The sequence below is a fragment of the Astatotilapia calliptera genome, chromosome 15, assembly GCF_964374335.1.
Source record: "Astatotilapia calliptera chromosome 15, fAstCal68.1, whole genome shotgun sequence".
Lineage (NCBI taxonomy): Eukaryota > Metazoa > Chordata > Actinopteri > Cichliformes > Cichlidae > Astatotilapia > Astatotilapia calliptera.
The window spans coordinates 714,191-729,969 of record NC_137436.1 but is presented as its reverse complement, the minus strand read 5'-3'; the positions used below and the strand labels follow the sequence as shown (position 1 = coordinate 729,969).

General features: G+C 43.3%; 1 protein-coding gene across 1 annotated transcript in view; it reads right to left on the bottom strand.

Moving 5' to 3' along the window:
* The window catches only part of emilin1a (elastin microfibril interfacer 1a), a 28,838-nt gene extending 16,210 nt beyond the window's left edge, over nucleotides 1–12,628 (bottom strand). Inside the window, exon 1 of the mRNA XM_026142315.2 lies at nucleotides 12,284–12,628. Coding sequence (XP_025998100.1) covers nucleotides 12,284–12,396 — 113 coding nt within the window. The 5' untranslated portion in view covers nucleotides 12,397–12,628. The remainder of the gene's footprint in view (nucleotides 1–12,283) is intronic.
* Nucleotides 12,629–15,779: the final 3,151 nt, after the last annotated feature.

Sequence of the window (15,779 nt, the reverse complement as noted above, 5' to 3'; positions counted from 1 at the left end):
TCCCTCTCCCCAGCCACCTCCTCCAGCTTATCCGGGGGAATACCAAGGCGTTCCCAGGCCAGCCGAGAGATATAATCTCTCCAGCGTGTCCTGGGTCTGCCCCGGGGCCTCCTCCCGGTGGGACATGCCTGGAACACCTCACCCAGGAGGCGCCCAGGGGGCATCCTTGTCAGATGCCCGAGCGGCCTCAGCTGGCTCCTTTCGATGTGGAGCAGCATCCACTTCATTTAATTATAATCAATAAAAACAGTTAAAAACAACCGTTGAGCATAATTTTCTCTTGCAGAAAGCAAAGAGGTCCAGGTGATGGTTAAAGAAGCACCTCAGACAACATTTTGGTTTAAATTCATGACGTCAGTCCAACAGTGAAGAAAGGACAGGAGGGCGGGGGCAGAGCGAGGGGAAGACATGCGGTAAAGGATGGATGCTCTCAGCCGTACGGCACGTGGCCGCCCGCTCAGCGCCCCGAGCTTTAAAGTAGTTACTGTTACTTTTCACTGTACACTTACAAAAAGGCTTTTCAACAACTTCTGTTGAGAGTAGAAAAGTTAAAGCACACAGGGATTAAAGTTTCATTTAAAATGGAAACAGCCTGTAAGATTTGTTACTCTCTTTTTTAAATGGGACTTCTTTATGTTTTCTGTCCACAATAATAGATGTTCATAGACGTTCATGGCTCTACGTGACCGATTAGGCTGTTGTTAGTTTTGTTTTCACAGCTTCCCTCCTCACGCAGCCACAAACTGACCTGTGTCTGTTCTGTCTTCTGTTAGGTGCATGTGTAAACCACTCACTCTACAGCCACGGTTTACTTAATGTGATGACAGATTATCACTGACATGTATGAGTGGGTCAAAAACAGTGGTTACATCTGTTAAATCCGCCTGTGATTCCCCCTCATTAACATCTTTTCGGATTGGCTGAAGGGAGCGTCCTAACGTTCCCTCTGATGTGTGCTATGATGTTGAATTATTATTTATAGTGTTCCTGCGCACTGTTTTGGTAGAGCAGTGGCTTAATGAAAGTGAGCTCTGTGGATCATAACCATAGTTTCCTGCTGACTCGATGCTTGATGTCAGCTGAAGGGTGAGAAATTTCATGAGGATAATACATTTTGTTTCAGTGAACACAAAAAGTATTTGTTAATTATTTAGATCTTTAGTGTCTGTCTGTGAAGCTTTTGTATCTGCGTGTCAATCGAGTTGATCCCATAGAAAATAACTGTGCAGATGTTGATTCAACCTGAAATAACCCAACAGCTGCTCTGACCTCCGATCTTTGTGTCATCCTGTGGCGGGTTAGATCGATCAGTAAGGCATCTAACATCTAACAGCATGTTTCAGACAGAGGGTACCACAGCAAGCAGAAAAACTCAGACGTGCTGTTGAGATTTTACTTCTTTATCTCATATTGACACATCTCAAGGATTAAATGTGTAGTTAAACATCTTTAGACTGAAAGAGGAGTTTTCACTGTTCGTGGTCCTTCATGTAAAAGGCTAATAATACATGTGATGGTTGTTTCTCTTTTCACCAATAAGACATGGAGTTTGAGTGGAGGGGTTATGGGAAAAACACATGAAATATTGATGGCAGTTAAAGGCCGTGCGCAGAAACTTGTGGCTTATTTGGTCCGTTTACAGCATATCACGTTGCCTCACACTGATGTGAAGTGGTTTCTAGCTTTCAGCCTGGAGTCGGCACCGCTGAATGATATTTGGCTGAAATCACCCAGCGCCCATGCGTCCAAACAGCACTGGAGCTGCCTCTATATGCTTCCACAGATGCAGCACAGACACTCGTGTGATTTGTTCCACTAGCTGTGCATTGCTGTTTTTAATATATTACATTTTCCTCAGTTACATTGTGTTTAATGTCTTTGTAAAACTCGGTCTGGTGGTCGGTTGCACTGCATTATGCTTCGTGGTGGTTTGCTGGGTTACCGCTGGTCTTGCTCTCTTCTACTTAAAATGACTGAGAAATGGGAATCGAACATGTTCATCAAAGCAAGAGTAAAAAGAGAGCGTTTCAAGTCACACAGCCGTGGTTAATCGTCACCGCTCATCCTCCTGTTCTCGCACTTTAGCTGACTTGTTTTCGTCACAGGGATTCAGTGGGACAGCGCTGCCGCTCACTGACAGCAGATAAAGCTTAGAGCTGGCAACACCCCGCCCGATTTTCTCTGACAGAGAACAGAACGTCTCATATAAATAAACGTAACCATCGATCATTTTTTCACTTCTGAGCAGACACAGATGTGCAAACACGCATTCGTATCCATATACATCCAGAACTGCCTCGATCTGGCAGCTTTCAAACACTTAGTGTACACACCGCCCTCACTGTGGGCTCATTTTCCAGTCTTTCCATCATGGGATGACAGCCGTCTTTATATTTGTCAGATGATGACGAAGTCTAAGCGCAAAGCTCATTGAGTGCATGTCTGTCCCAAAAGCAGACTTTGCTGGATTTGTTGAAGTTTTCAGGCTCTGTGCTGCATAGATGACACATCTGAAACGTTTCAGCAAACCCGTTTTCTCCTCTCTGGCTAATCAGCATGAAGTTAGGCTTTCTCAGCCGTAATCCAATAAAGTCCCAATAATCCAAACGGCTGCAGAGAAATCACTCAGATGAAAGTGCACTAACTAGACTTGGCATCTTTGCCCATAAGTGTGAAACACAATTGCACGCACACTCAGCTGTGCATTCCTAAACAAGCACTAGCACACGCACAAAGGTAGACGCAAACCTGAGTGTCACCTGCTCATTCTTCACAAACACACATTACTATTGTGAACATCATCATTAAAATCACTGCTCAGAACATAACACGGCAGGAACACGTGTTCCTCCGTGGACACACCGTCAAGACCGTGACGTATGGATACTAAAATACTTGCTTTGGATTTCACAGTGCCGGTGTTTGGACAGTGACACGTTTTTGTAGTTTTGCCTCTGACCAGCACGATGGGGGACTTTAAATCATACAAGCAGGATGTGATTGAAGAGCCAACTGTCAGCGTTATTTCAGGCCGTTTAACAAAATTGCTCCATTAACTGTTCAGCATTGGCAGATGTTTTTATACATAGTGCCCCATTTTCAGATGGTCGAAAGTAATTGGACAAACTAACAGAATTTTAAATAGAAGGAATGGTTTTAATATTTGGTTGAAAGTCAGTGAGTGAAGTGTAGAACATTTCCTCCAACGATATTTTTCTCTTCCTTCTATCTGCTACATTTCGTTTGTTTCGTCTTTCCAAAAAGTTGTGTTTTGTCCAAACTGTGTTGGCTCTTTTCCGTGAAGGCCAGCCTGTGCTTCCTGTTCCTGGGTGTAACCAGCGGTTCACAACTATGAACTTGTTTTTCGTAACCAACTAAAGATTGTCGATTTGATCGCTCCTTAAGTTTTTGCTATTACACTCATGGGATTATTTTGGATTTAATGATGGGCATGTTCACTTGCACTGACATCTCCTTCAACCTCGTACTGAGAGCTTGAGTGGACAGTACCACCAAAACATACCAAGTTCAACACTCAGAATCAGCTCCAGACCTCCAGGATCTGCTTCATTTACCATTAGAAAAATACAGTAGCAGGTTTCGCCTGGACATAAAAGAGCTTGTCGGTCAGTCGTCCAGTTACTTTTGAGCTACTGAAAAAAACTGGCTTTGTGTAAAAATGGCTGTAGTTGATAAACTGTCACAGTCGGGGTGTTTGCGGAGTGGACGCAGAAGCAGACACAGGAGAGAGAAAATGAAGGTTTAACAAAAAGCCGTTTATTTGGCTGATAGTAAAAAACCACCAAACAAAGGCGAGGCGAACTGGGGCAAAACTAAACTAGAAACTAAACTGGGAGCAGCTAAACTTACTATGACGACTAAGACATGAGACATAACATGTAAACTGAACAGCAGCATGCAAAACTTTGAACATGAAGTAAACTAAACCTGCCAAGAACACGAACACGAAGAGTAGAAAGCAAGACTCTGCGACCCGATGTGAAGTAAACAGACGACCCAACAATGAAGAGAGGAACACAGAGGACACATGCACAGAAGGGTAACAAGGGAAGTGGAAACACCTGGAAACACAGCTGATACAAGTGAACACGACGCCACAGGGGAAGCAAAACTAAACACACCGAACATGGAAACACAAGACTTTCAGACAAAACAGGAAACATGGAAAGACGTAGACTGTGACAACACAGGCTTGACGACGGGACATGGAACACGCAGACATGAAACGCACAATAGACAGAACGATACACAAGGAGAGGAAGATAGAAACAGGAAGCAACACATGAACAAGGGAGCATGGATGAAACTAAGACATACTAATAATACACTAGAACTTACCAATTACTCTAATAAATCATGAGGAATCAAAAACAGTAAATAAACCTAAAATGCTGGTCACAGTCCCGCTGTCATAAACAGCTCATGCATTAGTTTTGTTAATGTCCTTGAATCAGAGCTGAAGGTCTACACGAGGGCTGTTCGATATAACGATATAAAAACATTTATCGTGTCCCATCACGCTATCGTTGGTTTCGTGGTGTCGTAAAATAAACTGTTTATATTAATATTGTTTCATCGTTTGATGGTCACTGTAGTGGCTACATTAATTTCTTAAAGTAAACCTTTCACAATAAAGCTTAAGATCCTGTTGAGACTTTTCAAAATAAACTGAATCATGTGAAAGAGTATGCAGAGTTTATGGATGAGAAACAAAAAAGAGCCGTCAGGTGCTAAAAAATAAACCTTAGACTCAGACCTTGAAAGGAAACGGCGGCCGTTACAACTTGTGTCTAAAAATGTGTCGTTGCATGCATCGGTTAAAACACTCGACTCCAGCTACACGACGCCCAGCTGGAAACACTTCAAGTCGAGCTGCCCGAGATTCACAGAATTTACAGAAAATGTTACATTTTTGTGATTTATATCGTTATCGGGAAGACAGATGTCTGATATCGGGATATGGTCATATCGCACAGCCCTAGTCTACACTTACTGAAGCTGACCGATTGATCCAGCGTGATGGCATACAGAGGCAGAGCTACAAAAAAAGTGTGTCACTTGCCAAAATTGTACCAGTTGGATTGTATTCACATGAATCCCAGTACGCTGCTGTACTCCCAAATTAAAGTGCACAGCTGTTGCCAGTATTGAATCCTTTTTCTACAGTTTGCTTACAATAAACATGATTTACGCTTTACTGCTGTTAATGCATTTTAATGATGAGAAAGCTTTCCTTTCTTTGCTTCGATAAACTAATAAAGCATTAAAAAAACTTGGATTGTTTCCGAATACTCACATCCCGTTAGATAACTCACCGACTGAAACTCTAAACATGTCTAAGAGTAAATGACATTAAGACATTTGGACTTTGGAGAAGTTTGTAAAGCTAAAAAGCTAAAAATCTGAGTTATTACAGGCAACTGAGAATTAAAGCGCTCGTGTTTGAAATGCACAGGTCTCCATGTATGGGTCTGTACTATTGCCTCCCATCAGGGGCCATTCAGCAACATTTCCTTTACTATATCAGCTCCACAGTATAATACTGCACATGTGCAGAGCAGTTCCTGCACATGCTTCAGGATGTTTATGGCTACATTGTGTATTTTCAGGATGCTTGTCTGACAGTAGTAGATAGAGCCAGAAATGTAAAGCTAAAGTACAATGATATTCAATCCATATTCAAACATCTATTGTGCTGTGCAACCAAACATTGTTAAACCTGCTGAACTGTAGTTGAAACTCACTATGTAGGCTGAGTCTGTAGACGCTTTCCTTGTGCCAGTGCAAGTGGAAAGAGTTCAAGTGGAAGTGGACAAACTGGTTCAGGTAATTACAGAAGAAGGTGTGACTGAGGCTGGGGTCATGTGGAAGTAATCCAAATGGACACACAGAGAAGGCATTTCAAAAATCCACATCCATTTATTAAATTGCATTATGTAACCTTTTTTTTATCATAGCGCTAAAAACCCTTTAAATCCACACATTTGTATCAGTATTTCCTGAGCCGCTCCTTCCCTCAGACACTGTCACATTTACAAGTGTAACTTTGTTCTCACAGCTTTGAACCATCAGCAGTAACAGAGACTTCTGTCAGATAAGAGGACGTACAAATGCAGCTCTTTGGAGGTGTTCATTGCACAAACAGTATTGTCTGGCTTTTTCTTTTTCGAGGCAGGAGGTCATGTGATGAGCCGATTAGTTTTTATTGACAGTTGTAATAAAGAGATTAGCGATGGCACACTGGAAATGTTCTGGGATTGAGAAACTCACAGCATCTACAGTAATTTCCATCACCTGTCGACCTGCCGGACGTACTGCAGAAAATCAGCATCTGCATGAGAAAGGCGGGACAGGTTTTTTACTTCATTTCAAAAACTAAAAAAAATGTCCAAGATTTTCTCTAGCAACTTTTTTTAAACACCCATTTATCGGGGATTAGCTCATAACTCATGTGGTGGCACAGTAAAGTCGGGCCTGGGTTCAAAGCTACCAGCTGTTAAATCACAAATTAACTTTGACTTTTGTGGAAAGCTGAATTCAATTTCACTTAAAACACTAAAGCTACAGACCACAAAACCAAAACAAAATACTGAAAGGGGCTAAAAAGTAGAGTAAAGGTGAGTAAAGTGAAGGTGAGTATAAAGTTACTTTAACATGATAAGACATACCTGCTGCCTTGCCGCCTTAAGATGTTGCTGATTTCTAAGGATGAACCAGGAAATTGCTTAGAGTTTGTAGCTATGAACAAGTGTTCTCTTGTAAACAGTAATGTGAGTCATTGTTACCAGAAGGTTAATGATTATAGCAGCTTTAAGTCAACGAAACGGGAAAGCCGCGCCTTTGCAATGCAAGAAAGTAACCAAACGATTGGCCTTGAATGCTGGCTTCACATCCTCACATCCACGTCGTCAGTCTCCCACAGTCACAAACATGCAAACTATGCCTTCATTAGCTCTCTGGCAGACACAGAGCAGGGAATCTTTGAACGTATGCGTCTTGTCTTTATATACAGAGCTATAACTCAGCGTGAGTGAAAGTCTTACACCTGCCTGAACCTTGCTTTAATGCCCAATAAATTTCAGCTCCCTGTAAAACAGCAGACAGAAACTTCACAGCCAAGCAGGAAGTTGTGATCTGACATCTCTACCCACGCATTCCAGGTTCATTATATTCAGCAGCATCACTGCATGGGACCTGCACAGAGAACGTGCGGGTAAAGTAGAATATTCGCATCGAATGAGTGGGCGGAAGAGGGAGTGAAAGAAAGAAAGGAGTGGGCTGAGGTTTAATGCTTAAACAAAGAAATCCTTTGGCGGCGTCTATTGTTGAGGAATCTTTCACTTATCTTCAAGGAGAGGCCTCGACAGCAACCTGAATGAGTGGGTTGAAAGGGGTAGGCTAGCATTTGAACTGTGAACCGGAGGTCGAGCGTCCCTATGAAGTCCTTGTACACACAGTGAAAGGCACACGGATCGCCACGGATGACTCGAGTGCACTCACTCATGCTTGAGCGATCCCATTTGGAGAGGCTAACGTACAGAAAAGGCAGGCGCACGCATATTTCCAGGCTCTGCACACGTTTTACTGGCACGCACACCAGGACGTGCGTGACTATGTAAACTTCTCTCTGATTGTTTAGCCTGACGGTCACCAAGATATACTGAGAATGTCTAGGATTCTGCCATTTGCTTTAATATTATTGCTAAGACACATCAGCATTCGGAGGTCTGCGGGGGATTTTTGGTGACCCACTTGAATTTTAGCCATTTATGGAAGCGTGCGCATTTAGAGCATAAGTGCTCAAAGCCTTAAAATCACAGTTGCCCAGAATAGCAAGGTAAAGCTCTCCAAGCTGTTTGTAGTACAAATGTCCTGTCATGGCATCCGTGACCCGAGTCGAGGCTCATAGTCTCAGCTGTTGAGCTGTGTGGGGGGATGTGATGGGAAGAAATCCCAGTCTTTATAACTTTCTGTAGGTTTATGTAAACAAAGGACGGCTTCCTCATATGTGATGCGCGCTGAAACTATGGTAATTAGGTTACAAAGGCTGTGCCTGGAGAGCATCCCTGTTCCCACATGGCATTAGCATATTTAAGGAGATGTTTTTTATACTGACCTAATTAACAGGAAGCAGAAAATACGGATAAAGTGAATTTGAGCGCGTTCCAAGTTTTGGTTCAATAGGAGACAAACAGCCTGATCCACCGGCTGCATAGTGCAGCGTTAAACATGTTCTAACTGTGCAGTCCTATTAAATTTACAATGAAGTTTACGCCCCTCACTTCTGAGTAATTTTGTGGGTAGATGTGTCATATAGATGGGTGATTGTTAGGGAAATATTACACTGACAGAGATGAGCTGGAGCTGATCAAACACGTGCCAAAAAGACAAATAGAGGACATGCTAATCACTTCTGTGCCAGTCAGACAAATCAAATAATTATGTTCTTCAATTCTGTTGCAACAAGAGTTAAAGTAATAGCCATGCTTAGTGCAAATTAGCAGATGTTACCATAGTAACATGCTAAAACTAGAAAGCTCATTGGAGCTTCTTAGCTGCTGCTTACATGAGATGATATTTAACACAGTCTTCAATTTAAACTGTCAACGGTTGCCCCAAAGTGCTTCATATTGGTAAACGGCCTAAAAATCTACTTGAGCATTCAAACAACATGTTACGTTCACGTAACCACCGAGATTTATGCACATTCACAACACTTCAGAGCAATTTGGGGTTCAGTATCTGACAACAGTCAGTGTTGTCTTGTGTTGTGGGTGTCAGCCACCAGGTTTAAATAAAGATAACCAACACATCAGCCCGGTTCTTAGTCTGTGTACAGATCATTGTCCATTCACACTATGGATGCTTATCAGCTTTGATAAAGTGATACAAAGCAATAATATCTGAGTAGGCCTACAGTTGGTGATTTTGAGATTGGATTTCAGCCACACAGACCGTTTGCCCGCATACAGACAAACTCACTCAAATGTTACAGGTCGACAATTCTTGGACTACGACAGAAACGTGAAAGCTTCCTGCACCCATGCCCCCTGATTCTGCACATTCATATGCAAACATCTCTTTAACAACACTGTTTACTTTTTACCCTGAGAGCGACATCAATTTCTGCTTGGAATTTCATCGCAAGTCATCCAAAAGTTGTTGAGACATTTCACTCAAAACCACAAATTTGAACTCCACGGTGGTCCTAAAAGAAAAAAAAGCTACCACGAATGCTGAGATCATTCAGCCTGTATCAGCTGGCAGGCATTACCATCCACACAGCCAAACTTAAGCACTTGAGTGTGTGAGAAATTCAACCCCCTCATTGTTTAGTCTCACCGTGCATTAAGATCGGCTGAGGGAGCACTTTATGAGGTGTTTATAATTTATAAACGAAGAGCACAAAGTGTTGGATCACATGTGGGTGAACAACAGTTGTGAACATGATATTTTGGGCTAATGCTTAGTTGAATCTAAGGATTAGTTCCCTGTAGATTTATGCAGATGTGGTCAGTTAGGTTTTGCATGCATTGATGTTAAATAAAGAGGACTAGAACCACCGAACGCTGCCTTTAAACTTCTGCGATGCTTAATGAACGGATGCTTGCTCAGACGCAATTAAGACAAGCTAAGTTGTGGACAGCAGCTCCCACATTGCTGAACAATCCGAATCTGCTCCTGTTTCCTTAATAATTCCTTAAACAGAAGAAGAGCGTTCTAAACAGAAAACCACAATGAGAAGGTTAGAAAGTGAAACAGAGTCTTGTGGTTCTGCCGGTAACTTTTGGTCAAGAAGCTTTTGGAAATTTCACATTTGATTCATTTTTCAGTGGATCCTTAAACCTTAGGCCCAGAACAAAGAAGCCTTTGTCATTCAGTTATGAAGGACTGACAGCAAATCTCGGTGTTTACGACTGACGTTTCAGTTCAGCCACAGGAGTAAGTACCAAAAACCATCAGGGCTCCGCATTCAAGACTTTTGTTCTCAGTGTCATGTTTGAGGACACCAAAATAAAAAGTTTAGACTTTTGAGTACGGAGAGAGGCGACCGACTTATTCCAAAGCCATTTGCTGCACAGGGAGGTACAACAAAGTTACACATTCATTTCATTTTGCTCCAGATTACTCCAGTGTCTGAATAAGTGTACAGTGCATTTGTCTCCCTTTGTGACCCATGTATAAGGGAACCTAAGTGTGATAACTAACAGACGGTGACAGTAAGCATGTTCTGCTCCTTGCTACCCTCCAGTGGTGATAATGCCTCGTCCATCAAACTACCAACGAGCCAAAACAGGTCTGCAGTCCACCTGCATCCATCTCCAACATCTCCTCCGCTCTTCCTCAGTCAATATCTGCAGCTTGGAGATTTTGGCAGGAGATGTGTCAGAAAGCTCTGGGTCCTCCTGATCCCGCAATCAAACCTCTGCTGGATGTCTCCAGTTCATACCAAAGCCTTTGCCGCTTTTGGAATACTTCACACATCTGTCAAAACAGATCACTTGAGTTCAAACAGATGTCAGAGGGGCAAACTGCACCGTCATGGGCCAATACATTCTTCTTCCTGATACGTCACTTTGTGTGTGCGTATGTGTGTGTCCATCACAGGCCAACCATGGTGACTCCTTCATAGCCTGCTGGTTGCAGCAAAAGGAAGCCTTTTAAGAAGCAAAGCCCCCCCTCTGCCCCTGTCAGTCTGTCTTTTTTCTTGTCTTGTCTCCCCTCCCTGCCTTGTTGTCACTCTTTCACTCTCTTTTGCCATGCCCGCTTGCTTGGTCTCACTCCAGATAGCCTTTTATACCACTTTTTCTACTCCTGCAGAGACAGAGAACGTTTTATGCCTACTTGTCTCCGTCTGATTTTTTTTCTTTTAGCTTCCTATCTCTTGCTTCCACTCGACCAATCAACTCGTTCTCCATCTCCATCTTGTGTCCTCCTGTCTGTGGTTACAGCTCAACTTGAATGCACACGTGAACAGCTGCTTTTCGTCACAGACAGCATCAGCAGCACAGAAACCTGATAGAAACCTCTGTCGCAGGAGCTCAGCTCCCAGAAGCTTGGCCTATCCTGCCGACACATACACACTAACTACAAACACATGCAGGCCTCGAGGCAGACCCACACCACATGTGAGTGCAGTGAACCTTTTTATTCACACACATGTGCGACTACCTACATCATCAGATCAGTTCTTTATTCATCCATTTACAGCCGTACAAGTCACTCGCATTGTCTGAGGGGGTCGTCCACACACGGGCCCCTGAAGGAGGCGATCAATTACATGCTAATAACAACCTACGGGGTGGATACAGGATAATAAAAATTATACGCCCACTACCAATATCATTGGCCGGGTCTGAGCTGGGACGCCATCAGTGACTACTAAGCAGCTGTCTTAGGATCAAAACGGGAATGGTGCAAATCCAGCTGAACCAGCAGTTCTGAAAAATGAAGCCAACATGAAAGGTTAAAAAAAAACTAACAGAATTACAAAGCATGTTTACAGGATAGAACAGACGGGTAACAGACGTCTCCGAAAACGTCGGAGCGCTTTTGAAAATATGCGGTGTCCTGATAAACTGAGCAGATATTTGAGGTTTACACAGCTACATTCTCGCCTGAAAATATGTTAAACGTGTATTTTGTGACCCAGAAAGAATAATAAGAGTAACATTAAAACTAACTAGCTGCCGCCATTGTTGGAAACTTAACAAGCTCCAAAGCAGAATGATAAATCCTCCTCTGACACTTGAAGCCTGTGAGAGATTCAGGGCCTCCTGAAAAATTTTCACTTGGGGATCTGGAACAGTAAATGTCTGTAATTCCTATAAGCTCTGTCCAGCTCCGGGGCCCCTGAATCATCACACTCCACCCACCCACTCACTCACTTACTCACGCTTTATTCCCGATTCTCTGCTGCGTAAGAGACTTTATCACCAATAACACATTTCATGTGAAAATGAGAATTCAGACCACGTGTGAGCTGCTTATAAACGGCCCATTCATCTGATGCTTGAATGGTTTAAACAGATACAAGCAAACTTTAAACAGTTGTTGACTAATAGATTGTTGCATCCATGAGTTCATCCATGAACGGACCAGTGGGGAAATTCACAGGTCTCGAACCTTTCTTTGGAGAAGAAAAAATAACAAAGCAAACTTTTTTAACCAAAGAGTTTAATTTGAAACTATTTTTAGGTAAACAAACGTTTTAAACTGAACGAGTCACAGGTTGGTGATCTCTGCGCGCGGTGGACCTTACCTGTGCCTGCTCGCCGCTCTCTGACCCGCTGGAACTGTAGACTCCGCGTATCCCAGACCCGAACACACACGGGCTAGTAAGAAGGTAAGCAGGTAAAATAAATGCTCCATCATTAAGTCCAATGTAAGTCAAAGACAAATGAAAGTCATTTAGGTCCAAAGTCTCTCCAAGAAAAAAGCCCGCTGGATCCGTTCAGTGACGCACAGTCGGTAAATGCAGACGCAGAGCCATGACTTCACAGGATGATGAAGACCCGCAGAGTCCAGTCAAGTGCATTTCAGACGCTAAACTGCGAGCGTGCTGGAGGCAGACTTCCGCTGAAGAGCGAAGGAACAAGAAGCAAGTTTGCTGAGCTCAGTGAGCCCCATGCCAGCTCCCTCCCTCCCTGCATGCCCCCTACCCTCCCCCGTTTGTCTGTTTCGCTTTGATACTCAGTTTACTGGAAGTGCACTTCGCTTTCTACTCTGCTTCCCAAGTGTACTCATGTCGACGTGCGTGACGCTTTTCAGTGTGTTGTTATCTTTTTAGTAAGTAGTAAAGTTGATTTATTAAACGCTTTTCATAGACAGACAGTCACACGCACAGAGTAAAGTTATTTTTAAACTTTACTTAATAAACGTTATAACCTAAATCGTCAGAATACGAAGTAGACTCCTCTGCTCTCAGGCCCTGCGCCAAAATCACAGTGTAAATATAACTGTGGATAAACTGTATAGAAAAGATGGCCATAACTTATCTAGATGGATGAGTTAGAACAACAACCTGTCTCTGAACTATTAAAACCGCCCAAAAATATACTTTAAAATGTGTCAGTTTGGACACATTTCAAAGTATATTTATTTTAATATGTGCTCACGTTAAAATAAATCACACTGAGCTAAAGTCAAGGCTCTGAGGCATGAAACATGCTTATTTATTTCTGATATTGTCCCAGTTACTTATTTTACTTTGTTTTACACGCTGTAACTGTAAAACTTTTAGTCTCATCTTTTAAGCCAGCCTGGAATAGAAAATCGATTAACTCAAAGTAAGGATTTTATATCGTAGGCTGATGTCAGATTTCAGTCTGAGAAGCAGATGACATCGAGCGACTCCAATCAAACGCACACAGACAGCAAGTAGTCGAAGCATTGTGGATATTCTTGTGCTCTCTGAGCCAAGAGAGAGCTTTTATTCATGCCATGATTTACGCTGCTCTTCATTTCCTGCTTCAGTTCTCTTCCTGCTATTATACGTATCCAAAGTGGGCCAACATGCCCAACAGTTAAATATAGACGGCTGCGATCTCAGCAGCTCTCCTGTGAGTGACACGGTGTCCAAAGTCGGTTTAAAAACAGTCGTTTTTATTTGTACCGTGCTTTCAAATGTATTTGGAAACATTTGCTGAACTCTAATTGTCCACACTCTGTGATTCAGACGAAAGAGGGGGGAAAGGACACACTGGCTGTCATGGTCCGTGGGAGTACCCGGAGGGGTTTTCCTTCTGTGGCTGCTGAGCCATCCCTTTGGGGCGGAGACTGCAGTGCTTCACCTGAGCCTCTTCTGCGAGCAATCAGCGGGAGACCTACTTAAGCTGACTCGACTGCTTCTCCTCGCCAGTTTGTTCTACTCTTCTCGGTGGTAAATGACGTTTGCCCTTCGTGGTTTTCCTCGTGTGATTTATCTCTTGGAGTAATTTCTGTCTTCCCTTCATTCCGTGGAGTTCCAACCCTGGCTTCACCTTACTTGGACAGTCTCTGTCTCCCTGCCTGCTCACCCGCCTGCCCTCCGAACTCCACGCTTGAGCTTGAGACCCTCCAGACACTTTCCACGGACCTCTCTCCCCTCCCCTCAGTGATACTAACCCGGACTGGCACAGTAAGGCAAACAATTCTCCAGTTTCTAGTTATCAAGCTCCAGTTTTCTCTTCAGACTATAGCTCCCTCTCCCTCTGTTACAGAAAATTCTCTCCGACCTCTTCCCCATTCCTGCAACTAGCCTTATTGGGCCTCCCTCGTCACTTTAGGTCACTGTTCCAAATAAATATCGCTGTAAAGCATTCCTCGCCCGTGTTTGTCTGCGTTTTTGGCTCCACTTTCCTCGCAAACCTTTCGGTTCATGACACTGGGTTTGTTTTTCGCGTTTGGTTATTCATGTTCAGAGAGCCTCGAACAGTTTCTGTGTCCTGATGAGCAACTTTTGTGAGACTGGTTGTAGGAGGCTGTTTTCTTTCCCTGGAGTTCTCTTGGTCTGTTGGTTTATTTCTTTCACTCACTGAAAGCTGTGCATCTCCTCCACTGCTGCCACAGAAGAATGCCCAGCTCAGCAGCCCTCCCATCAACCCACAAATGAGATCAGCTCTCCCAGCTGCGCTGTTGCCGACTCCCCACTGAGAGCAGAGCCAGGCATGCTGAGGAGCATAGACCATAACAGGAACATGCAGCTGTACCTGCAGCTGTATGCATGATGATAAACGGATAGTTGGCAAATTAAAGATAAACTCTGCTAGGCCATGACTCAGATATATCATTGAAATACACCCAACAGTGTTAGGAAGCCAGGTGTGGTACAAGCTGATGCATGACTGCCATGCTTGCCCTTTTTGATGTTTTCTACCAAGCAGCTCAGCATCCTCATAAGTCAGAGTGACAGTTAGCAAAGCATCTGCTGGGCTTGTAAAATTGGCCATTGCCCAGTTCTAGCTTTGTGAACTGGATTTCCAGCGCAGTGACCCCTGACCTACGCAGATCCATACCAAACTAAATTCCTTCCAAAGAAACGCTGGAACATATTTATCAGATTGGGAAGTAGTGGCCTGTGTTTAGCAATGGTAGAGCCACTGTACTTTATTCCACAGGCTCATGGCTCATTAACTGCTGCTGCAGGCTGTAACATTGCTACTGTACCTTTCAAATGACCTGTTGCTGGTGTGAGATGCAGGCCAGCCTGCAGTCGAGGTGATAAGAGTGAGAATGAATGAGCGGCCTCACAAACCACGTGGTGTGTGACACAAGCCAGATATAAGAAGAATCTGAACTCGAACTAAATGACGGGGAGCGCTGTGAAAAAGACGTTCATCATGTTGGAACGTGCAAAATACATCCCTCCCTTTGTTTACAGTGAATCTTAAAGAAAGGGATTTTTCTGGACAGCAGACACGGACGTGGTGACGCCCTGTTATTTTCAGACAAAACCCTTAACTTGCCTCCTTTTCTGAAGCCAAACTTTCCCAAGATTAATTGGTAGCAATTTCCGAATTGCAAGTACTAAGATGATGAAATTAGTACCAGTTGGAATTTAAAAGTGCAACAAGTCCACGAGTCAACTGGAGACAGGTGTTGCCAGCTTATCTACTGCACATTTTTAACACTTAAGCTCACTGTGGAGTGTTTGCTGTGGAGTGGACTCTACCCTTCACAGAGAAAACTAAACGAGACAGTAACACAGAAACCTCTTACTGCATTTATTTTCATCGCCATAATTAATGTGCTGGTTATTTTATCTTATACATCTAAGA